General features: G+C 38.6%; 1 protein-coding gene and 1 long non-coding RNA gene across 2 annotated transcripts in view; one reads left to right on the top strand and one right to left on the bottom strand.

Moving 5' to 3' along the window:
* Nucleotides 1-22,670, top strand: part of LOC127532183 (uncharacterized) — an 809,822-nt gene that overhangs the window by 204,466 nt on the left and 582,686 nt on the right. The gene's annotated exons all lie outside the window — the stretch shown is intronic.
* Nucleotides 1-22,670, bottom strand: part of LOC110964222 (xin actin-binding repeat-containing protein 2-like) — a 101,287-nt gene that overhangs the window by 18,987 nt on the left and 59,630 nt on the right. The window contains exons 3-4 of the mRNA XM_022212882.2: nucleotides 11,658-11,815; nucleotides 910-1,047 (exon numbers count right to left, since the gene is read on the bottom strand). Of these exons, the coding sequence (XP_022068574.2) occupies nucleotides 910-1,047; nucleotides 11,658-11,815 (296 nt within the window). The remainder of the gene's footprint in view (nucleotides 1-909; nucleotides 1,048-11,657; nucleotides 11,816-22,670) is intronic.

The raw sequence follows: 22,670 nt of genomic DNA, 5'->3' as shown, positions 1-22,670 counted from the left end.
TACAAAAAAGAGACACAAAATGACAAAAAATAAGACAAACGACACGAAACAAAACAAAAAAGAGATAAATGATTGGACAAAAAGGTTACAAAGTGACAATAAAGTGGACAAACAACACAAGCGAGGAAAAAAAACACAAAACAACGAATAAAGCGAAAGACAAAATGACAAAATTAAGACCAAAAAACACGAGCGAGACAAAAAGGAAACACAAACGAGACACAAAACAACAAAGAATGAGACAAACGATAAGGAACAAAACAGAAAAGAGACAAAAACAATGGACAAAAAGCGACAAAAAATAGACAAACAACAATAACAAGACAAAAAATTTGATCAAAAACAACAAAAGCGAGAAACAAAACAACAAAAAAGTGGACAAATAACACAAGCGAGACAAAAAAAAACACAAAATGATACAAATGATCCACAGAACAAAGAATAAAGCACAACACACAATGAAAAAAAGAGAAACAAAACGACAAAAGCATCAGACAAAGGACAAGTCAGATAAAAAAAACAACAAAAACAAAATATTGCAAAAATGAGAAGCAAAATGACAAAAAATGAGACGAATGACATGAAACAAAACAAAAGAGAGACAAAAAATGGACAAAAAAAATACAAAATGAGACAAATGACAAAAACGAGACCAAAAATGACAAAAACGAGCGACAAAACAACAAAAAAGTGGCAAAAATTAAAAAAAAAAAAAGTATTCTTGTAGATATTGTGACATTTTTCCATTAAAAACTGTGCAGGAATCAGGAAAAAATATTTTCTGTTGATTAACTTATTTACGGTGATTCAGTATTATACAAACCGCATCAAACTGTCGTAGAGTTTTCTGATTTTTACCATCATGGTGTGACAAATTTTTTTATTGATTTTTTTCCAGTGTAGTCTCACCTGGACTGATCTCTGCTGGAAGTGAATCTGGGTGACGCTGGACTGGGAGGACGAAGACGTGAACTCCTGGTTCTCAAACTGTTTCTTCACGCTGGCCAGACCACCGGGCAGCGAACAGGCCTCCGACTCATCCATCATCTGACGGCAGAAAACACAGAAACCCATCTGTACACACATTACAGATCAAACACACACTCAGTTCAGTTTATTTGGGATTCAGGAGACTGGATTTGACCTTGGTGGACTAATCCCTGCTCCCATTGTTTGTGTTATGTCTGACATATTTGTTATATGCTAATACTAAAGTGAATGCAAAGGCATTATGCTAATGCGTTCCCAAACCGCCGCGGCGCTGGTGCTCTTTTAAATGAGACATGAACGCTGTGATATGAAACGTTAACATTCTTTTAGGACCCTCTGGGGTGTAAAGATTGTAGTTATCACCTCATATAATGCTGAGACGAGCGATGAGTCAAACACAAACGGGACAAAGCTGCATCTTCACAATCCAGCGAGCTCAGAGGAACAAAACCTGACCTGCAGCAGCGGAGGCAGTTCCCTCTGGCAGAGATTTTACAAATAACGAAGATGCCCAGTGATAAGGGATTTACTTTTTCCATATGCAGCACAGAATTAAAGATCAGGAGAGAATTAGTCTGTCAGAGTTTTCAGTTTAAAGCAGGAGTGTGAAACTCATCTTAGTTCAGGTTCCACATTCAGCCCAAGGTGATCTTTAGTGGACCGTACCAGAAAAAATCAGAGCATCATAACCTATAAATAACCACAACTCCTAATGTTTCCTTAGTTTTAGTGCAAAAAAGTTCACAATCAATTAGATTTTTACAAAACATGAAAGAACAACTTGAAATTTCTTAAGAAAAATAAATAAAATTTCATCAACATTCAGCCTCAGTTTATCATTTCCACATTACAACTTCCAGATCACAGAGTGTCTACAAAGGAACACAACATTTAGTCACAGCTATCTGGAACTGAACGATGTAGTATTTTGCTTTATGATCAAAATGACAAAAGTCAGACATAAAAAGACACAAAACAACAAAAACAAGACGCAATGTTACAAAAATGAGAAGCAAAACGACAAAAAAAATGAGACAAGCGACACAGAACAAGACAAAAAAGAGACAGAATTAGACAAAAATGTTACAAAGTGACAAAAAATGGACAGATTACACAAATGAAATGAAAAATGATAAAAGAAATTTTAAAAAAACAACAATAAAGTGGAAAAATTAGTATTTTACTCTATGATCAAAACGACAAAGGTCAGACAAAAAAAAGACAAAAAAACGATAAAAACAAGACAAAATATTTCACAAACCCACAAAATGACAAAAAATGATACAAATGACATGAAAAAAAACAAAGACAAAAAAAGCAACAAAGCAGCAAAGAAATGGACAAACAACACAAGAGAGACAAAAAACCCACAAATTGCTACAAACGATACACAAAACAACGTATAAAGCAAATCACAAAATGACGAAAATAAGACGAAAAACACAAGCGAGACAAAAAGGAAACAAAAACGAGAAACAAAACTGCAGAAACATGAGACAAACAAGAAAAGTCAGACAAAAAAGACACAACAAAAACAAGATACAATGTGACAAAAATGAGACGCAAAACGACAAAAAAATGAGACAAGCGACGGAACAAGACAAAAAAAGAGACAGAATGAGACGAAAATGTTCCAAAGTGACAAAAGAATGCACAGATTACACAAATGGGACAAAAAAAGACACAAATGAGATCAAAAATGATAAAAGAAACAAAAAAAAAACCCAAAAAGTGGACAAATTAGTATTTTACTCGATGATCAAAACAACAAAAGTCAGACAAAAAAGACAAAAAACAACAAAAACAAGACAAAATGTTAGAAAAATTAGACACAAAATGACAGAAGAACAATCCAGTATTTTACTTTCTGATCCAAACAACTTGTCATGGTCTGATTTTAATTTCATACTTTTACTAATTTACAATCTGCAGTTAATGTCTTCTCTGGAATTTTTACACTCTGAGGGCCGGATTGGACCTTCTGGAGGACCACTTTTGGACCACGGGCCTCATATTTGACCCCTCTGATTTAATGGAACAAAAAGTCTTTTCCATTTTGTCTGTTGAGTGGAATTAGAAGGTATTCCTTTAAAGTGGAAAACACAAAAGCTGATTTTTTCAGGCCAGAGGAAGAGGAGGAGCTCATCGGTATGGACAGTGCCGCCTTCACCCGACGAGATCTGGGCAAGAATGCACTCTTGACTATTTGATACAATAATCTCCTTTTGGGATTGTCAATTACGATCTGAATAAAACATTTATGTGCAGCCTTCTGCATATATAGCTTCTGGGGAACTGCAATATATATGAGAATCTCCAAGCCTGCTGCTGTGTGTGTGTGTGTGTGTGTGCGTGCATGTTGATGTGTGTCTGTGTGAGCTAATGTTAAACACACACACTTGTCACCCTCCGTTCTTCATGCAAATCAGGGCGAGAATGCAATTTGCACGTTATTGCAGAGGAGTTCAGGTCAGTGACATGCTGTGTGCAGGGCACCGTGTTATCAATATTTTACTACTTCAGGGAACAATAGCTTCATTCATAATGACCATCATCCACATAAGGTCCACCTGAGCATGCAGAGCAGCTTCATGTGCAGAATCTCTCATTCTTGGTCTCTTCTGTTGCTACAATCAGTGCTGACAGGGCAGAATTCAACACAGTCTGACCAATCCACCGACCAACATTTACCGAAACTTACCAGTTAGCATGCTACATCTAAGCTAAGCTAAACACCTCCTGCCTGTAGAATAAGAAATACTCTGGAGAGGTGCACCCACTGACCAACATTTACCGAAACTTACCAGTAAGCATGCTACATCTAAGCTAAGCTAAACACCTCCTGCCTTTAGAATAAGAAATACTCTGGAGAGGTGCATCCACCAACCAACATTTACTGAACCTTACCAGTTAGCATGCTACATCTAAGCTAAGCTAAACACCTCCTGCCTTCAGAATAAGAAATACTCTGGAGAGGTGCATCCACCAACCAACATTTACTGAAACTTATCAATTAGCATGCTACATCTAAGCTAAGCTAAGCTAAACACCTCCTGCCTGTAGAATAAGAAATACTCTGGAGAGGTGCATCCACTGACCAACATTTACTGAAACTTACCAATTAGCATGCTACATCTAAGGTAAGCTAAGCTAAACACCTCCTGCTTTTAGAATAAGAAACACTCTGGAGAGGTGCACCCACTGACCAACATTTACTGAAACTCACCAATTAGCATGCTACATCTAAGCTAAGCTAAGCTAAACACCTCCTGCCTGTCGAATAAGAAACAGGCTGGAGAGGTGCATCCACTGACCAACATTTACTGAAACTTACCAATTAGCATGCTACATCTAAGCTAAGCTAAGCTAAACACCTCCTGCTTTTAGAATAAGAAATACTCTGGAGAGGTGCACCCACTGACCAACATTTACTGAAACTCACCAATTAGCATGCTACATCTAAGCTAAGCTAAGCTAAACACCTCCTGCCTGTCGAATAAGAAACAGGCTGGAGAGGTGCATCCACTGACCAACATTTACTGAAACTTACCAATTAGCATGCTACATCTAAGCTAAGCTAAGCTAAACACCTCCTGCTTTTAGAATAAGAAATACTCTGGAGAGGTGCATCCACTGACCAACATTTACAGAAACGTACCAATTAGCATGCTACATCTAAGCTAAGCTAAGCTAAACACCTCCTGCCTGTAGAATAAGAAACAGGCTGGAGAGGTGCATCGATCTTCTCATTTTACTCTCAACAAGACGCAAAAAAAGGTCATTGGCCAAATGTCAAACTGTTCTTTTCAGGTTGGGGAAAGTTTTGATTTAACGCTAACAGGGCTGTAGCTACCGATTCTATCGGTTATTCTGGCGATTAATAGAGTAATTGGATTCTGTGCTTGATGTTATAGGATCAAAAGCATGGGTACTGTACATGTATAGTATAGTATAGGGGTATTCTAATTTTACTAAAGCTATGGGAACTTGTTGTTGATGCAGAAATCCCATGAATCTGTTTTTATGTTAGGTCCATTTAAACCTCAGCTGATAGAACACAAATTAGAAAACTGATCAGTTTATTAGTATTTATGACAGAGAATATTCAATCAGTAACTTTAGTTTCACTTTGATTTGGCCACAAATTAAAGTGATTTCCTTCATTATGAGACAGTGTCAGACCAACACCACTAAGTAACTGTTCAACAGGAAGTAGTGATCGGTCCACGTCTGAGTAATTTATAGCAGTGAGTGTTACTGAACGGTGACTAAATGCTGGCGAGAGTTCTGCTATATTTAAACATGTTGTCACCGGACGTGCGGACATGTAGGACAACAGCTGCAGAAGGTAGAAAGCAAAAACCGATGCAGATTACGTCTGGAAACCACCCCATCATCCCCCTCACCCCAACAACACACAGACAGACGTTCAGCTGTTAAAGGCCAACACACCAGACAAGCGCTGCCACACAAACACCGAATAAAAGCACAAAACCATCAGTCACCGAGGTATCTATTGGTTTCATTTAAAACAGTGCAGACGATTCATTGAGTTTGTGATAGCAGTTTTACTTTATGGTCAAAAATGACAAAAGTCAGACAAAAAAACAACAAAAAATAGACAAACAACACAAGCAAGACAAAAAAGAAACATGACAAAAGTCTGACAAAAGAACAGAAAAAACAAAAATGACAAAAATGAGACACAAAATAACAAAAGCGAGACACAAAATGAGAAAAAGTGGGACAAACGACGCGAAAGGAAACAAAAAAGAGACACAGAATTAGACAAAAAGGTTACAAAGCAACAGAAAAATGGAGACAAAAACGAGACAAAAAAAACACAAATGAGATCAAAAATGACAAAAGCGAAAGACAAAATGATTATGATCAGAACGACAAAAGTCAGACAAAAAAACAACAAAAATGACAAAATGTTACAAAAATGAGGCAGAAAATGAAAAAAATGAGACACAAAATGACAAAAATGAGACACAAAAATGAGACAAACGACACGAAGCAAAACAAAAAAGAGAAAAATGATGAGACAAAAAGGTTGTAAAGCGACAAAAACGTAGACAAACAAAACAAACGAGACAAAAAAACCCACAAAACGACAAAAACGATACACAAAACGACGCATAAAGCGAAACACAAAATGACAAAAATACAACAAAAAACACAAGCGAGACAAAAAGGAAACACAAAATAACAAAAATGTGAAAAAAAACAAAGAAAAACATGACACAAACGATAAAAGTCAGACAGAAAAAGACAAAAAACAACAAAAACAAGATAAAATATTACACAAAAATGAGACAAATGACACGAAACAAAACAAAAAAGAGAAAAATAATTGGCAAAAAGCTCACAAAGCGGAAAAAAATGGACAGACAAAAATGAGACAAAAAAATTAAACAAACGACACAAATGAGACCAAAAATGACAAAAGCAAGAAACAGAGCAACAAAAAAGTAGACAAAAAGCACAAAACAACGAAAAAAGCGAAACACAAAATGACAAAAATGAGACAAAAATCACAAGCTAGATAAACAGGAAACACAAAACGACGAAAACACAAGAGAAACGACAACAGTCAGTCAAAAAAAACAACAAAAAGAAGACAAAACATTACAAAAATGAGACACAAAATGACAAAACGAGCAATCTAATATTTTACTTTATGATCAAAGGAACTTGTCATGGTCTAGAAATGATTTTAAATTTATAGTTAAACAGATTTACAAACACAGTCATCCTGTGGGACCACTTTTGGCCCGTGGGCCGCATGTTTAGCACCCCTCGTGTCGTGGTTGTCATTTAAAGGATAATTATGTGTTTCAGCTAACTGTAAAAAACCAACAGTCCTCTTGAGGCGGTGCTTCACAGTGAATTCAGCGCGTTCTGTTAACGACGCCTCTCATCTGTCGTGCCTTGTTGCTATGCAGAACCGTGACCGGATAAAAGTGAGTGCGTTTTGTGTTATTTTTCTACCAGTGTGCCAGTGCAGCAAGCATGCAACTGCTGCCTGTCGTCATGTGTCGAGGCTCCAGAGGGCGGCAGGTCGTCCTCCATAAACACACCAGAGCCTGGCCTGGTGACAGCTGCACATACGTACACCCTCTGTCAAAAGTTTTAGGACACTTTCTCATTCAAATAAAGTAGAACCTGTCCTAAAACCTTTGACAGAAGGGGTGTATCTACCAAATTTGGTACACATATGCAGCACATCAGGCTGAACAAAAAAGTCAGTGACAGCCACATTCCAAACCCAACAGGAAGTGAGCTATTTTGCATTGAATGTCAGATTTTGCCCATTTTTCATTTTTTTCTCGAGCGAACTCCTCCTTGGGGGAAACTCCAATTCACCTCAAATTGGGCCAGTACATACAGGAGGCCTTAATGATCCAGAGTTATTAAAATCTTTTTCCAAAGTCAAAGGGCGTGTCCATGGTGGCCTCTGGAATTTTGATCCTTCGCCATGAAATTTCAAATGCTGTGTAAATGCCCTGAACATGCGCCAATCTGCCTGAAACTTTACATGTATGATCAGAGTCCTGCCCTGATCACATCCATGTGATGAAATAAAAGTTGTAGGACAGGTTCTACTTTATTGGAATGAGACAGTGTCCTAAAACTTTTGACAGGGGGTGTAGATTATTTACAACCGAGCTCGAGAAGATGATGGTTTTAAAGGAAAACTAAAGCCTCTGTCCTTCCGCTTTTATGTTGTCAAATCAGGGATCAAATTAAGATGCATCCCTGCAGCTCCTCATTCCCTCCAAATCAGAGAAGCGTTTGAAAGCTTGTTGTGTTTCGTACTTGTACGGTTTGCACAGTTCACAAGGAAAGAACAGACGTTTTCCAGTAGGTAGTTCTTTGATTGCTGTAATGGCCTTGGCTGACAAACTGCTCACACAGTTGAATTACCGGGTTTATAAAGTGCATGCAGGCTCTTCAAAGCCACTGAGGCTTTTTTGTCCTTGGCGATGACTAATGACTCGAGGACATTCAGGATTTTTTTTTTCTTCTTCTGTGGGTTTAATTAAAAGAGGAATAATGTGTGAAGTCCTGCTGATGTGCCGGCTGCGTCGGTTCATCTGAATTTGCTGCAAAATACACGTTCTTTTTAATCACACACACGGCGATTGATGGTTTTGTGTGCTGCTGCTGCTTTGTACAGTAACAGCATGTGTGAGTAAAGACGCCTGCCGGTGCAAACGTACGCATGTTGGGCCTAAGCAGCATTCTTTTTGATTCAGACTCCGACACAGTAAAAATTCACATGCAGTCCAGTAGGTAGATAATATTTGAGGTACAGAAGCAAAATGGACATAACATATCAAAGGTACAAGTACAGGGGGTCCTCGACTTACATCAGAGTTCCCTTCCTAAGGCGCCGTAAGTCAGAACTCCGGTGAAAAAGTAACAAAGCCGCTACGTGCATCACGATATCAATCAGTTCTTCATAAAAGTCATGAATACCAACGACTTTCATGCATGTATAAATCGTTTTACAAGAAAAGCCATGCTAATGCTATGCTAATGCTGTCGGACTGCGATGACAAACACCATGTGAAGCGAGATCAAAGTTCTTGAAACTGCTTCACTACCCCTCGTCCGTCCAACAAGCCGAATATTCAGATATTCGTCATGAATTGGGCCCAAATACCCGGAGTCCAGAAATTGGTATTCGGATCAGCTCTCCGGTTTTTAAAACTTGATCTAATAATGACTTTGTCTGTTTCCATCACAAGAGTCTGACTAACGCTGGGAGCCATAATGAAGGACAAAAAGTTAGTGAATGCAGCACAATCCAAGATGGAGTACAACCAGAGAATGGAAACAAAGCCGTCTGATAGCGCCGTGTGACGACGTATTCATCCGCTCCGCTCGCGAACTATACCCCCTGTCAAAAGTTTTAGGACACTTTCTCATTCAAATAAAGTAGAACCTGTCCTACAACTTTTGACAGGGGGTGTATTCCATCATATGGATGTGATCAGGGCAGGACTCTGATCATACATGTAAAGTTTCAGGCAGATTGGAGCATGTTCAGGACATTTACACAGCATTTAAAATTTCATGGCGAAGGATCAAAATTCCAGAGGCCGCCACGGACACACCCTTTGACTTTGGAAAAAGATTTTAATAACTTTGGATCATTAAGGCCTCCTGTATGTACTGGCCCAATTTGAGGTGAATTGGAGTTTCCCCCTAGGAGGAGTTCGCTCTAGAAAAACATGAAAAATGGGCAAAATCTGACATTCAACACAAAATAGCTCACTTCCTGTTGGGTTTGGAATGTGGCTGTCACTGACTTTTTTGTTCAGCCTGATGTGCTGCATATGTGTACCAAATTTGGTAGATACACCCCTTCTGTCAAAAGTTTTAGGACAGGTTCTACTTTATTTGAATGAGAAAGTGTCCTAAAACTTTTGACAGGGGGTGTAGTTCCATGTAACCAGGTCTGACGTAACAACGAAACGCTGTAAGTCGAGGACGTCGTAAATCGAGGACCCTCTATATAGTTTGGTAGCTGAGTCCAGTGGTACCAAACCTATCATTTCCAAGAACATTTTTCATTGACAATTTGAAGCAGATGCAATTTTCCAAGTTTTTAATCATTTTATACAACCAGACAAGCACCCGTCCGGACAGATAAGAAAGATAAAAAGCCCGTCTGACATGAATCTTTCCAAATCCAAAGAGTTATCCAACCAGAGGGGTCTGTATGCAAATTTTTAAGAACATGAATTGTCTGCACTGCGAGCATGCTGCCAAGAAAACAAATGAAGCTCGTAACAAATGTTTGTATTCAGGGGAAGATTCTGTGTTATCCACACCTTCACAGCTCATCACTAAAGGAGCTGTAATTGAAGCATCCATCGATGGAGCCCAAACACTGCAGGAAGCTCTAAATTCTCCAGAAATAATCACACCTCGGGATAATCACATCGACACGGTGCTTCAGTTTAATCTGTAACCAGCTGCTGTTTCCTGCAGAAAGTGCACACTCACAAACAGCCTCTGATTCCCTGCATGTTCTCCTGACTTCCCTGTCAGGAACAATGCGACCGTCTGTCCGTGTCTCCGTGTCCCGTTACATACATGGGTCATTCCATATGAAATCAACCAATTTTAAGAAAACATTAAACGTAGAAGGGTTTACAGAAGCAAGTTGTGCTTGGTGTCAAAATTTAGGGAAATTCCTGTACTTTCACATGATGTTTTTTATTTTTTGATACCACCTATCCCACATGCTGATATTGACCTTTGAATCCGAATGTCGGACAGATATTTTTGATTTTTAGCTGTTCATATTTCATGCATTACATACCATAGCACTTTCATTTTATACAGATCCAATCCTTAGATAGCCAAATTATACCACATAAAATCTCTAATGGATATGATGATTAGTTTTTGTGTAATGGGTGGCCAAATGTAGCAGTTTAGAAGTTCGTGATGGATAAAATTGCAACTTTGTCATTCTCTGTAACATGCAATTATAAATATAAAGTAAATATTTTCACATTTCTGAGGACTATAGGTCACTGTGAAATGATTCTGAAAATGTCAGATCTCTATCTTTTGTTGTTCAGAAGTTACAGAAATCTGAAAATGGTCGAAAATTTCAAGTCTTAACCCTTTACGCTTCAGTGCGTAGTAGGTGTACCGCCGGCGGTACACCTACTAATTTGCATAGGAATTTCAAGAATGTCCGACGGCTGCAAACCCGATTATACAAACACTATACGCCGATGGAAAGCTTAGATTCTCATGAATCCACCGGTATAAACCACTTTCAGATGCGATTACCACAGCGGGTGAGAAAAACACATTTGTCTGACAAAAACGAATATTCATCCATCCGTTCTCTATACACGGCTTCAACGCACACAGCGCGACTCACATTTCTGGGTTTATTATTACACACAAAAAAAAGATTCCACAAAAAACGGCCATAATCCAACCTTTTACATCCAGACAACACAAGCCAGTAAACTATTTTGTCCAAAACATGTCCTGAAGTCGGTATAAAATCCACGAATCGGTCGTTTTCAAGGAAATGCACCTCGCGATGTGCGTCCAATATTCCCTGTATTTTTCGTAATTTTTTTTATTTAAAAATAGAATATTAGCGATTTTTTGTACTGAAAACGGCTGGAATTCACTGAAGCTTAAAGGGTTAATTTTGGCTGCAATAATAGGGTACCCCCTACCTACTTCAAATGGACATAACTTTGAAACTAATGACAACAAGACGACATGGTCATCAATATCCCCCGCCACATGTGATGTCTATGAGTCTATATCCAAAATAGTGATCAAGGGCCATAACTCTGTTAAATATTATCGCACAGGTCTCATTTTCGAACTTGATCAAGGTGTCCATGGTGTGAAGCTACACACTAAATTTCGTAATCCTAGCTGTAATAGTTTCCGAGAAAAGCTGTCCCCTTCATCTCGGACGGACGGACGGACGGACGGAGGCCAAACCTATATCCCCCTTTTCCACTTCTTGGAGGCGGGGGATAATAAAGCATTCACATTTTGGATTTCCCCATCATATATAATGTACTATATGTATGTAAAAACTTAGCTAAATCTGAGAGGGTCAGGTGGGGACCACTGGTTGAAATGATATGGAAGTATGGTCTTACCGCAGCAGAGGAGGAGCTGCTGCTTTCTTTCTTGGACACGGCAGCCTGGTACATCGCCAGCCGTTCCTTCACCGACACCGGCTCGGCCTCCTGGTCCTCGGCGCTCGGTGGCCTGTCCTCAGGACGTCCTGACCTGGATGGACCGGCGCTGCCTGCAGCTGCACACACAAACAAACACACGAACAAACACAAAAACGTTACCCTTTAAGATGCAAATGCCCTTCAATAACGCCTGCAAACCAAACCAGACTGGATGTAATTCTTAGATGTATCTCCTCAAGAGATCCGCTGATATTTACCTCCCACTCATTACTCCTTTGGCACGTTAGCGAAGGCTGCGACAAAGCTTGCCATTTAGTAATTGGACTTGAGGGACACTTTTGTACTTGAGGTTTGTGTTATTATCGTGGAACAGGCTGGATCAATGAGATGGATTTTTATATTTAGCTGTTTCAGGGGGAACAGCATCTGACTGAAACACTGCTTAATCTCACTGCACAGATAAATGTGTACTCTATGTGTAGTTTTTAGGCTTTTATTGCAGTTTTCTGATCGCAACAGTTTAGAGTTAGATCAGGGGCAAAATTCAGCCCAATCTGATCTCCAGTGAGCAGTAAAATCACAGCATAATAACCTGTAAATAACCACAACTCCTAATGCTTCCTTTGTTTTAATGAAAAAAGTACATTCTGAAGATGTTCACATTTAAGGAATTATCTTTATATAAAACATCATGAACCTGAAATTTACAAAGAAAGATAAGTTCAACTTCATCAACATTCAGCCTCAGTTTATCATTTCCTCATTACAACTTCCAGATCACAGAGTGTCCACAAAGGAACACAACATTTAGTCACACATCTGGAACTGAATGATACAATATTTAACTTTATGATCAAAACGACAAAAGTCAGACCCAAAAAAAGGCAAAACATGACAAAAATGAGACACAAAATAACAAAAGCGAGAAACAAAATAACAAAAAAGGGGAGGAATGACATGAAACAAAACAAAAAATAGACAAAAAACTCACAAAGCGACCAAAAAATGGACAAAGTATAAAAACGAGACAAAAAATTATACAAATGAGACAAAAAAATGACAAAAATCGAGAAACAAAACGACAACAAAATGAGACAGACGACACAAAACAAAGCAAAAAAGAGGCAAACAATTAGACAAAAACGTTACAAAGCGGCAAAAAATGGACAAAAATGAGACACAAAGCTACAAAAGTGAGAAACAAAATGCCAAAAAAGGGGACGAATGACATGAAACAACACAAGAAATAGAAAAAAAACTTACAAACTTCAAAAAAACGAGACAAAAAATTACACAAATGAGACAAAAAATGACAAAATCGAGAAAGAAAAAGACAACAAAGTGGACAACACAAGCGAGACAAAAAGGAAACACAAAACTACAAAAACGAGAAATAAAACAACAAAAACACGAGACAAATGACAAGTCAGACAAAAAACAAGACAAAATATTACAAAAATGAGACACGAACGACAACAAATTAGACAAACAACACAAAACAAGACAAAAAAGAGACAAAAATTTGACAAATGACACAAATGAGACCAAAAATGAAAAAAGCAAGAAACAAAACAATAAAAAAGGGCACAAACAACACAAGCGAGACAAAAAACACAAAACAATGAATAAAGTGAAACAAAAATGGCAAAAATAACACAAAAAACACAAGCGAGACAAAAAGGAAACAAAGAATGAGAACAACATGAGACAAACGACAAAAGTCAGACAAAAAACAACAAAAACGAGACAAAATATTCCAAAAATGAGACACAAAATGACAAGAGCGAGAAGCAAAACTACTAAAAATGAGACAAACTACAAGAAACAAAACAAAAAAGAGAAAAAATTGACAAAAAGATTACAAAGTGACAAAAAAATGGGCCAGCGACAAAAACGAGACAAAAAATTACACGAATGAGATCAAAAATGACGAAAGTGAGAAACAAAATGACGAAAAAGTGGAAAAAGAACACAAGCGAGACAACACAAAACAACACACAAAACGATGAATAAAGCGAAACAAAAATGGCAAAAATAACACGAAAAACACAAGTGAGACAAAAAGGAAACAGCATGAGAACAACATGAGAAACGACAAAAGTCAGACAAAAAAACCCAACAAAAGCAAGACAAAATATGACAAAAATGAGACACAAGATGACAAAAGAACAATGAACAATCTAGTATTTTCCTCTATGATCACGGTCTACAAATTATTTTACATTTATAGTTTAACAATCTGCAGTTCATGTCTTCTCTCTGATACAAAGTCGTCGCATGTTTGACACCTCTGAGTTCGATGGAGACGTCGTAGCTCGCTTCACTGCAGATGTTTTAACCCAGAAGCGGCCGCGGGAAACGCCGACACCGAACCGAAGCAGAAAGTTCATCAATCGTAGAGCGCTGCCTCGTTTCTTCATGTCGCTCGGCGCATCCCAGCGGAAAGCCAATTAGAGAAGAGCATTGATTTTACATTTGACTTTTTGGCGCTACAAAGCATCATTAGGCAACAGAGAAGGCTCCGATAGGGTTCAGCATCCACCCACACTGGACCTTTTAGCTCCCGGCATGTTTTCTCTTCTCTCTGGGCGAAAACACCGTGGGATGAAAGAAGAAATTATTCTTCCTCATTATACGCACACGCTGTAAACTTTTGACATCTTCAAATCCTCCTCCTTACATTTCTTTCCTCGACGTGCGTGTTTACTGGCGCAAGTTCGACTCAAAGCGGGGGTCAGGGAGTTCTTCCTCGGAGCCGATTTGAAAAGTCTTGCAGCAGCTGCGTTTCAGACTCTTATGGATCAGATGAAGGTCCCCTCGGTGCTGTAGCAGCACACAGATTAGGAATGAAGGATGCAGCGCCGGGTAGGAGTGCGTACCGTTTACGCTTCGCCGTGGAGAACCAGCTATCTGAACGGCTTCATGGAGCTTGATTTCTGCATCAGGTGGGTAAAAATGTTAGCCTAGCCGTGCTAGACAACCCACGGCAACGAATTTAATTCTCTGCCAGGGTGGGTCTAGTTACCCTCCATAAGGCTCGAGGCTGGATTCTCCTAAAACTGGCCGGACCAATCACCATGAAGTGTAGAGTCAGAAGGCGGGCGTAACTAAGTGACAACAGAGGCGTGACGATTCTGACAGAAACAACCGGCGCACAATAAACAGTTATCTTTGGACTCGGCTTTGGCCACAGCCCTTAAAGATTTGAAGCTAAAATTCAACTTGAAAGATAAACAAAGGACGGCACTGAAGTGTTTCATTGAGAAGAAAGACGTATTTGGACTTATGCCGACGGGATATGGCAAATCCTTAATATACCAGTTGGCTCCGCTGGTTGGGAAGCTAATGGGACTTAGCCACAATCCGCCGGCGCTCTAGGAACTACGTCAGCCTATTCGTTGCGCTGATTGGTTGTGCTGCAGAGTGATTTGAAAGACAACCTTTTAGCCCGCCTCCCTCCCTGTCGAGCGTGCCTAGACCCTTGTGCCTTCAGAAACATGGGTCTAGCGCGGCTAGGCTATAAAAACCTGACATCTGCAGCCACACCGCCTTTACGAAAAACTGTACGAAGACGTCGACTTCAAAAGAACCTGGGTCAGCGAGGCGGGTCACGCAGGCAGAATAAATATCCATCAGTTGTTTGTGTTGACGTCTAATCTTTTGAACTTTAACAAATAAGACCTACAGTTTTATGTGATGGCAAGCAGTCTATAAGAAATCACATTTTGTTTGTCTCCTTCTTCAAAAGTTCAAAAGCTACAACATTTGAGAGTACTGCCACAGAGAAGAAGCCAAATTCAAGCTGTTTAATTGTTGTGCCAAACCACAAAATCCACCAGAAATGGAACCAAATTACAAAAATGCATTAATTTGAGCAGTTTAATCGACCTTTAGTGGGGCTATCTGACTGAATTTTAGGCGCAATAATTCTACAGTTTTTTTGTCGGAAAGGAAGAGTGAGTAATGCTCCAACCTGACATTATTCGTTGTTTTTTGGATTGTTTTGTGTTTTCTTGTCTCGCTTGTCCATTTTGTTTCATTTTTGTTGCTTTTTGTCTTTTTTTTGTCTGACTTGTTTGCTTCATGTTTTTGTCGTTTTTTCTCGTCTTTTTGGGTTTCCTTTTTGTCTCGCTTGTGTTTTTTGTCTTATTTTTATCTTTTTTTGTTTAACTTGATTCATTGTTTTGTGTCGTGTTGTGTTTATTTGTCCATTTGTTTGTCACTTTGTAACCATTTTGTCTAATTCTTTGTCTCTTTTTTGGTTTGTTTTGTGTCGTTCGTCTCGTTTTTTGTCAGTTTGTGTCTCATTTTTGTAGTATTTTGTCTTGCTTTTGTTGTTTTTCGTCTTTTTTGTGAGACTTTTATCGTTTTTCTTGTGTTTTTGTGATTTTGTGTCTCATTTTTTAAAATATTTTGTCTTATTTGTTGTTTTTTGTCTTTATTTGTGAGACTTTTGTCATTTTTCTCATGTATTTGTCATTTTGTTTCTCATTTCTGTCGTTTTGTGTTTCTTTTTTGTCTCGCTCTTGTTTTCCGTCCTATTTTTGTCATTTTGTGTTTTGCTTTATTTGTCATTTTGTGTAGCGTTGTTGTCGTTTTGTCTGTTTTTCTCATTTTTCGTTTGTCCATTTTTTGTTTGCTTTCTAACTTTTTTGTCATATTTTTTCTCTTTTTTGTTTTGTTTCGTGTCGTTGGTCTCATTTTTTTGTCATTTTGTGTCTCATTTTTGTAATATTTTGTCTTGTTTTTTTGTCTTTTTTACAGCAAAATACTACATCGTTCACTTCCAGATACCTGTAGCTGAATATTTTGTGCCTTTATAGATGAACTGTGATCTGTAAATGATTCTTATCTTTGCACTAAAACAAAGGAAAAATTTGACATTATCACCACTTCTCAGCTATTTTCCTGTGATTTTAATTGGTCCGTCCCACTGGAGATCAAATTGGGCTGAATGTGGAACCTGAACCTATAGGGGGGGGGGGGAAACAGGCAGCGTCTGAAAATAAACAGGGTTTTACCCGCTACATCCTATAAATATGGGTCAGAAATCCTATATCTGAGGCTGCGGTGTGACCTCATACCAGCCCCATGACAGAATCACGAGGATGACGCCCTCATTTATCACCTGAGATCGACGTTCATGTCACGGTCTGGAGCCGTCAGAGACGTGAGCGTTCTGACGGCCACGAGTGTTGACAACAGCGATTTGGAGATTCTGAAAGAATGCAAAGCCGCCATAGCATGGAGGTGAGGTAAGCGGGCTGCAGAGGGGAGAAAATAAAGCCAGCCTTTTAATAAACCGGCTCTGTCTGCACTGCAGCGTCATGTTCCCCTGTAACAAGGAGATTTATGAGTGTGTGAAGGAAATGAAAGGAGGGAAAAAAAACTGTGATCTCAGAGTGGAAGACCTCCTCATAAGATATCTTCAAAGATTTGGAAGTTGTCTCACCGTCTCCCCGTGCAGCTGCTAATTAGTACAGGCACCAGCAGATGTCTAATTAGCATTAATAATAGCATTCAAACATGGTCTCATTGCTTAAGATGCCCCAGTCTCTGTTTACAGCGTGTGTTGATATCAAACTTCTTCAGAGGCTCTCATTTCTAACCTGGGTTAGTTCATCCACACTGGGACGCTCAGAAGCATCTCCACCACCACACTCACTGTTCTCTCAGTATTAGCTGCTTTTCTGCTGATGAAGGAGCCTTTATGGAATAACTTCCCCATATTCACTCTGGAGAACAGGGGTGTCCAACATGAGGGCCGTGGTCCAAAAGTGGTCCTCCAGAGGGTCCAATCCGGCCCTCAAAGTGGAAAAATTACAGAGAAGACATTAACTGCAGATTGTAAATTAGTAAAAGTATAAATTTAAAATCATTTCTAGACCATGACAAGTTGTTTTGATCATAAAGTAAAATATTAGATTGTTCTTTTGTCATTTTGTGTCTCATTTTGTAATATTTTGTCTAGTTTTTGTTGTTTTTTGTCTTTATTTGTGAGCTTTTTGCCATTTTCTCATGTTTTTTCCATTTTGTGTCTCATTTTTTAAGATATTTTGTCTTGTTTTTGTTGTTTTTTTGTCTTTATTTGTGAGATGTTTGTCATTTTTCTGATGTTTTGTCATTTTGTGTCTCATTTTTCAAAACATTTTGTCTTGTTTATGTTGTTTTTTGTCTTTATTTGTGAGACTTTTGTTGTTTCTCTTTTGTTTTTGTCATTTTTTTCTCGTTTTTGTCATTTTGTCTTTCCTTTTTGTCTCGCTTATGTTTTTGTCTCATTTTTCTCATTTTGCTTTATTTGTTGTTTTGTGTGTCATTTGAATCATTGTGTTTTTTTGTGTTGCTTGTGTTTGTCTACTTCTTTGTTGTTTGGTTTCTTGCTTTTTTCATTTGTTCAGTTTTTATCGTTTATTTTTTGTCATTTTGTAACTTTTTGTCTGTCTCTTTTCTTGTTGTGTTTCGTGTCATTTATATCATTTTTTGTTGTGTCTCATTTTTGTTACATTTCCTCTTGTTTTTGTCATTCTTTGTCCAGTTTTTGTCATTTTTTTGTCATTTTGTGTTTCACTTTGTTGTTATTATTGCTTTTGTCATTTGTGGTCTGGTTTGTGTCATTTTTTCTGTGATTTTTTTGCCTTGTTTTTGTCGTTTGTCCATTTTGTTGTCTCTTTGTAACTATTTTGTCAAATTTCTGTCTATTTTTTTTGTTTTGTTTCGTGTTGTTTGTCTCATTTTTGTCGTTTTGTGTCTCGGTTTTCTAATATTTTGTCTTGTTTATGTTGTTTTTTGTCTTTATTTTTGTCTGACTTGTCGTCTTAATCATAAAGTAAAATCCTCCATGGTTCAGTTCCAGATGACTAAATGTTGTGTTCCTTTGTAGACACTCTGTGATCTGGAAGTTGTAATGTGGAAATGATGAACTGAGGCTGAATGTTGATGAAACTGAATTTATTTTTCTTCATAAATTTCAGGTTTTTCCTAAAAACATAAATCCTAAAATGTGAACAAATCAGAACGTGCTTTTTTTGCACCAAAGCAAAGGATAATTTTTGGTTATTTGTCGGTTATTATGCTGTGCTTTTACTGGTCACTTGAGATCAAATCGGGCTGAATGTGGAACCTGAACTAAGATGAGTTTGACGTCCCTGTTTCATTTAGACCACACTGGGTTCTTATTTTGTTCCTCTCTCCTCGGTACCACAGCAAAGATGGCACTGACCGAGGGGTAATGGGAGCGGGAGAGGCCAGGAAAAGTCAACATTTGAGGCCACGACTCGGCGGCCACATCGAACCGATCCCGGGGTTGTCGACCTTCCTGTCGCTGCCTCCTCGCTTCTGCCGGCTCTACAGCAGCCGAGGAAAGGCGGAGTGTTAGGAAGAGGACAGTGGAAAAAGAATTTTGTAAGAGGCTTCATAGCTAAAGGCAAAATCAAGAGCCGTGGATCTGTGTCAGGCGGAGGCTGTCCTCTAATCACAGAGGCGTCACCCCTGTTCTGCCCTCTCCTCACAGCGGAAGCCTTCAGCCGCCCAATTTTCTGTTCACTGCTTACTGACCAAAGCGTTCGCCTGCCGAGGCTTGACAGGGGAGCCGAAACAAGCTCCACTAATTGAAATGTCAGCTGTGGAGGGCGAATTCTTCCTTACAGACGAAAGCAAAACAGGCACAATAATTAAGCTGTCAAATCTATCAAAATAACTTCTTTACAAGGAGACCGAAGCGCCCTCGAGCGTTTCCTTATGCTAGGCTAAGCACTTTGTCTCCGATTTGCCACGCTTTCAGAATATTCCAGATCAAACTGCTGCCGGGTACGTCTGGTGGAAGGAAGCAGGAAGGAGCCACGCATGTTTTATGACGACGCACAAATCCAGGAGGAATCACGGTCACCGTTCTACAACAAACCCGTCTTAGTGCAGGTTCCACATTCAGCCCAGTTTGATCACAAATGAGCAGTGAAATCACAGCATAAGAACCTAGAAATAACCACACTTTTCCTTCGTTCTGGTGCGAAAAAAGTACATTCTGAAAGTGTTCACATTTAAGGAATTATCTTTTTACGAAACATCATGAACAATCTTGAAACTTCTCAAGAAAAATAAATTCAGTTTCATCAACATTCATCTTCAGTTTATCATTTCCACATCACAACTTCCAGATCACAGAGTGTCTACAAAGGAACACAACATTTAGTCACACATATTTGGAACTGAATAAAGTAGTATTTTATTTAATGACGAAAACGACAAGTCAGACAAAAAAAAGACAAAAACAAAAAATTACACAAATGAGATAAAAAATGACAAAAGTAAAAAACAAAATGACAAAAAAGTGGGCAGGCAACACAAGCCGGACAAAATAAACACAAAGCAACACAAACAATACACAAAACAATGAATAAAGCGAAACACAAAATGACAAAAATAAGACAAAAAACAAGAACGAGACAAAAAGAAACACAAAACGACAAAAACATGAGACAAACAAAAACTCAGACAAGACAAAAAAAAACAAAAAAGACAAAATATTGAGACACAAAATAACAAAAAATGGACAAACAACAAAAAAAATGACAAAAACAAGAAACCAAATGACAAAAAAGACAAAAAACAACACAAGAAGTTTTACCAAACTTGGACCGCCCGGCGACAAAGATGACCCCTGTGACCTTGAAAATGAGGTCACGGTCATCAAATGCGAACTTGACCTGTGTCTTGTTATGGTACAGCTGTGTACCAAATATGGTGAGGCTACATCAATATTTTATGGAGTTATCGCGCGGAAACCAAAGTGTTACAGACAAACAAGCAAGCAAGCAAGACCATGCAGCTGAAAACAATACCTTCCGGAAAACGCAGTTTTGCCGGGTGGTAAAAACAAGACTAACTAGAAAAGCACTCGGAGAGCGCAGACCTCCACCAGGCCATCTGTTTGTCTGTCTGTCTGTTTGTCTGTTTGTGATTCGGATCACGTCCAAAATCTAATCGATTGTTACTTTTGCTCTTCCGGACATTCTGTAAAAATTTGGTGAAAATCCGTCCGTAACTTTTTGAGTTATGCTGTTAACAGACAAACAGACAAACAAACTCCGATGATTACATAACCTCCTGGTGGGGGTAAATATTACAAAAATGAGACACAAAATGACAAAAGCAAGGAACAAAATGACAAAAAATGAGACAGACGACACAAAACAAAGCAAAAAAGAGACAAACAATTAGACAAAAAAGACACAAAGCGACAAAAGTGAGAAACAAAATGACAAAAATAAGACAAGACACGAACGAGACAAAAAGGAAACACAAAACGACAAAAACGTGACACAAATGACAAAAAGTCAGACAAGAAAAGACAAAAAACAACAAAAAAGACAAAATATCGAGACACAAAATAACATAAAAAAATGGACAAACAAAAAAAATGACAAAAACAAGAAACCAAATGACAGAAAAAGACAAAAAAACAACAAAACAAGACTAAATATTACAAAAATGAGACGCAAAATGACAAAAGCGAGAAACAAAATGACAAAAAAACGAGGCAGACGATACAAAACAAAGCAAAAACAGACAAACAATTAGACAAAAAAGTTACAAAGCGGCAAAAAAATGGACAAAAATGAGACACAAAGCGACAAAAGTGAGAAACAAAATGCCAAAAATAAGACAGACGACATGAACGAGACAAAAAGGAAACGCAAAACGACAAAAACATGACACAAACGACAAAAGTCTGACCAAAAAAAAACAACAAAATATTATAAAAATGAGACACAAAATGACAAAAGAACAATCTAGTATTTTACTTTATGATCAAAACAACTTGTCATGGTCTAGAAATGATTTTAAATTTTCAGTTTTACAGATTTATAATTACAAAGTCTTCCTGTGGGCCTGATTGGACCCTCTGGAGGGCCGGTTTTGGCCCACGGGCCGCATGTTTAGCACCCTCATTCTACACTATCACAGAGACACAACCCGTCCACTTCATCTCAGTTCTGATTCTACTTTAAAGACGTCTACTGTCTGCCGCCCGGCTCCACCAGACTGACTCATTATCAGCTGAAATGTCATCCGGCTTTTCCAGTCTCTCTCCGTCCACTTGGAGAATCACTTCAAAAAACCCTCTGACAGTCGATACAAGGCTCCGTCCTGACGGGCTGCACATGTTGCTTACCTTCTGTGAGTGTTGCTCTTTAAGTAAAACAACAATAGAATCCAACTCCAGAGAATAAAACGGGTTTGGTCGCCCAGTTTCAGAGACGGACAGTGAGGCTTGGAGACCAGCTCCAGCAGTGCTCCACAGCTCAGTGAGGCCCCGGCATCCAGTGACAGCTGATTTTATTTTAGAAGTCCCCCTTCGTAAAAAATAGGAAGGACTTGGGGGGAAGAGTCTGAGTGGATGAGCTTTTTTAGCTGTAAGAATTGAGGTACCCAACATGCCCTTAACCTTATGTCACAGCGGACTTATAGACACAGACGTCCCACACTGTGAGACGGAAGACACTTTATAGAGGTTAAATATCGAAGCGTTTTATGACTCAGCACAGATAGATTTCATCCACACTGCCTCACATGTAAAAGACACAACTACGACACAAGATTGGAGTCATTTTGGACAATTTTTGAGTCATTTTGGACAATTTTGAGTCATTTTGGACAATTTTTGAGTCATTTTGGACAAGTTTCAAGTCATTTTGGACACTTTTCCAGTCATTTTGGACAAGTTTCAAGTTATTTTGGACAATTTTTGAGTCATTTTGGACAAGTTTCCAGTCATTTTGGACAATTTTTGAGTCATTTTGGACAATTTTTGAGTCATTTTGGACACTTTTCCAGTCATTTTGGACAAGTTTCAAGTCATTTTGGACAATTTTCAAGTCATTTTGGACAATTTTCCAGTCATTTTGGACAAGTTTCAAGTCATTTTGGACAATTTTTGAGTAATTTTGGACACTTTTTGAGTCATTGTGGACA

This window comes from Acanthochromis polyacanthus, chromosome 22 (assembly GCF_021347895.1).
Source record: "Acanthochromis polyacanthus isolate Apoly-LR-REF ecotype Palm Island chromosome 22, KAUST_Apoly_ChrSc, whole genome shotgun sequence".
Taxonomy (NCBI): domain Eukaryota; kingdom Metazoa; phylum Chordata; class Actinopteri; family Pomacentridae; genus Acanthochromis; species Acanthochromis polyacanthus.
The sequence above is the reverse complement of the archived record's forward strand: the minus strand, read 5'-3'. Positions and strand labels throughout refer to the sequence as shown.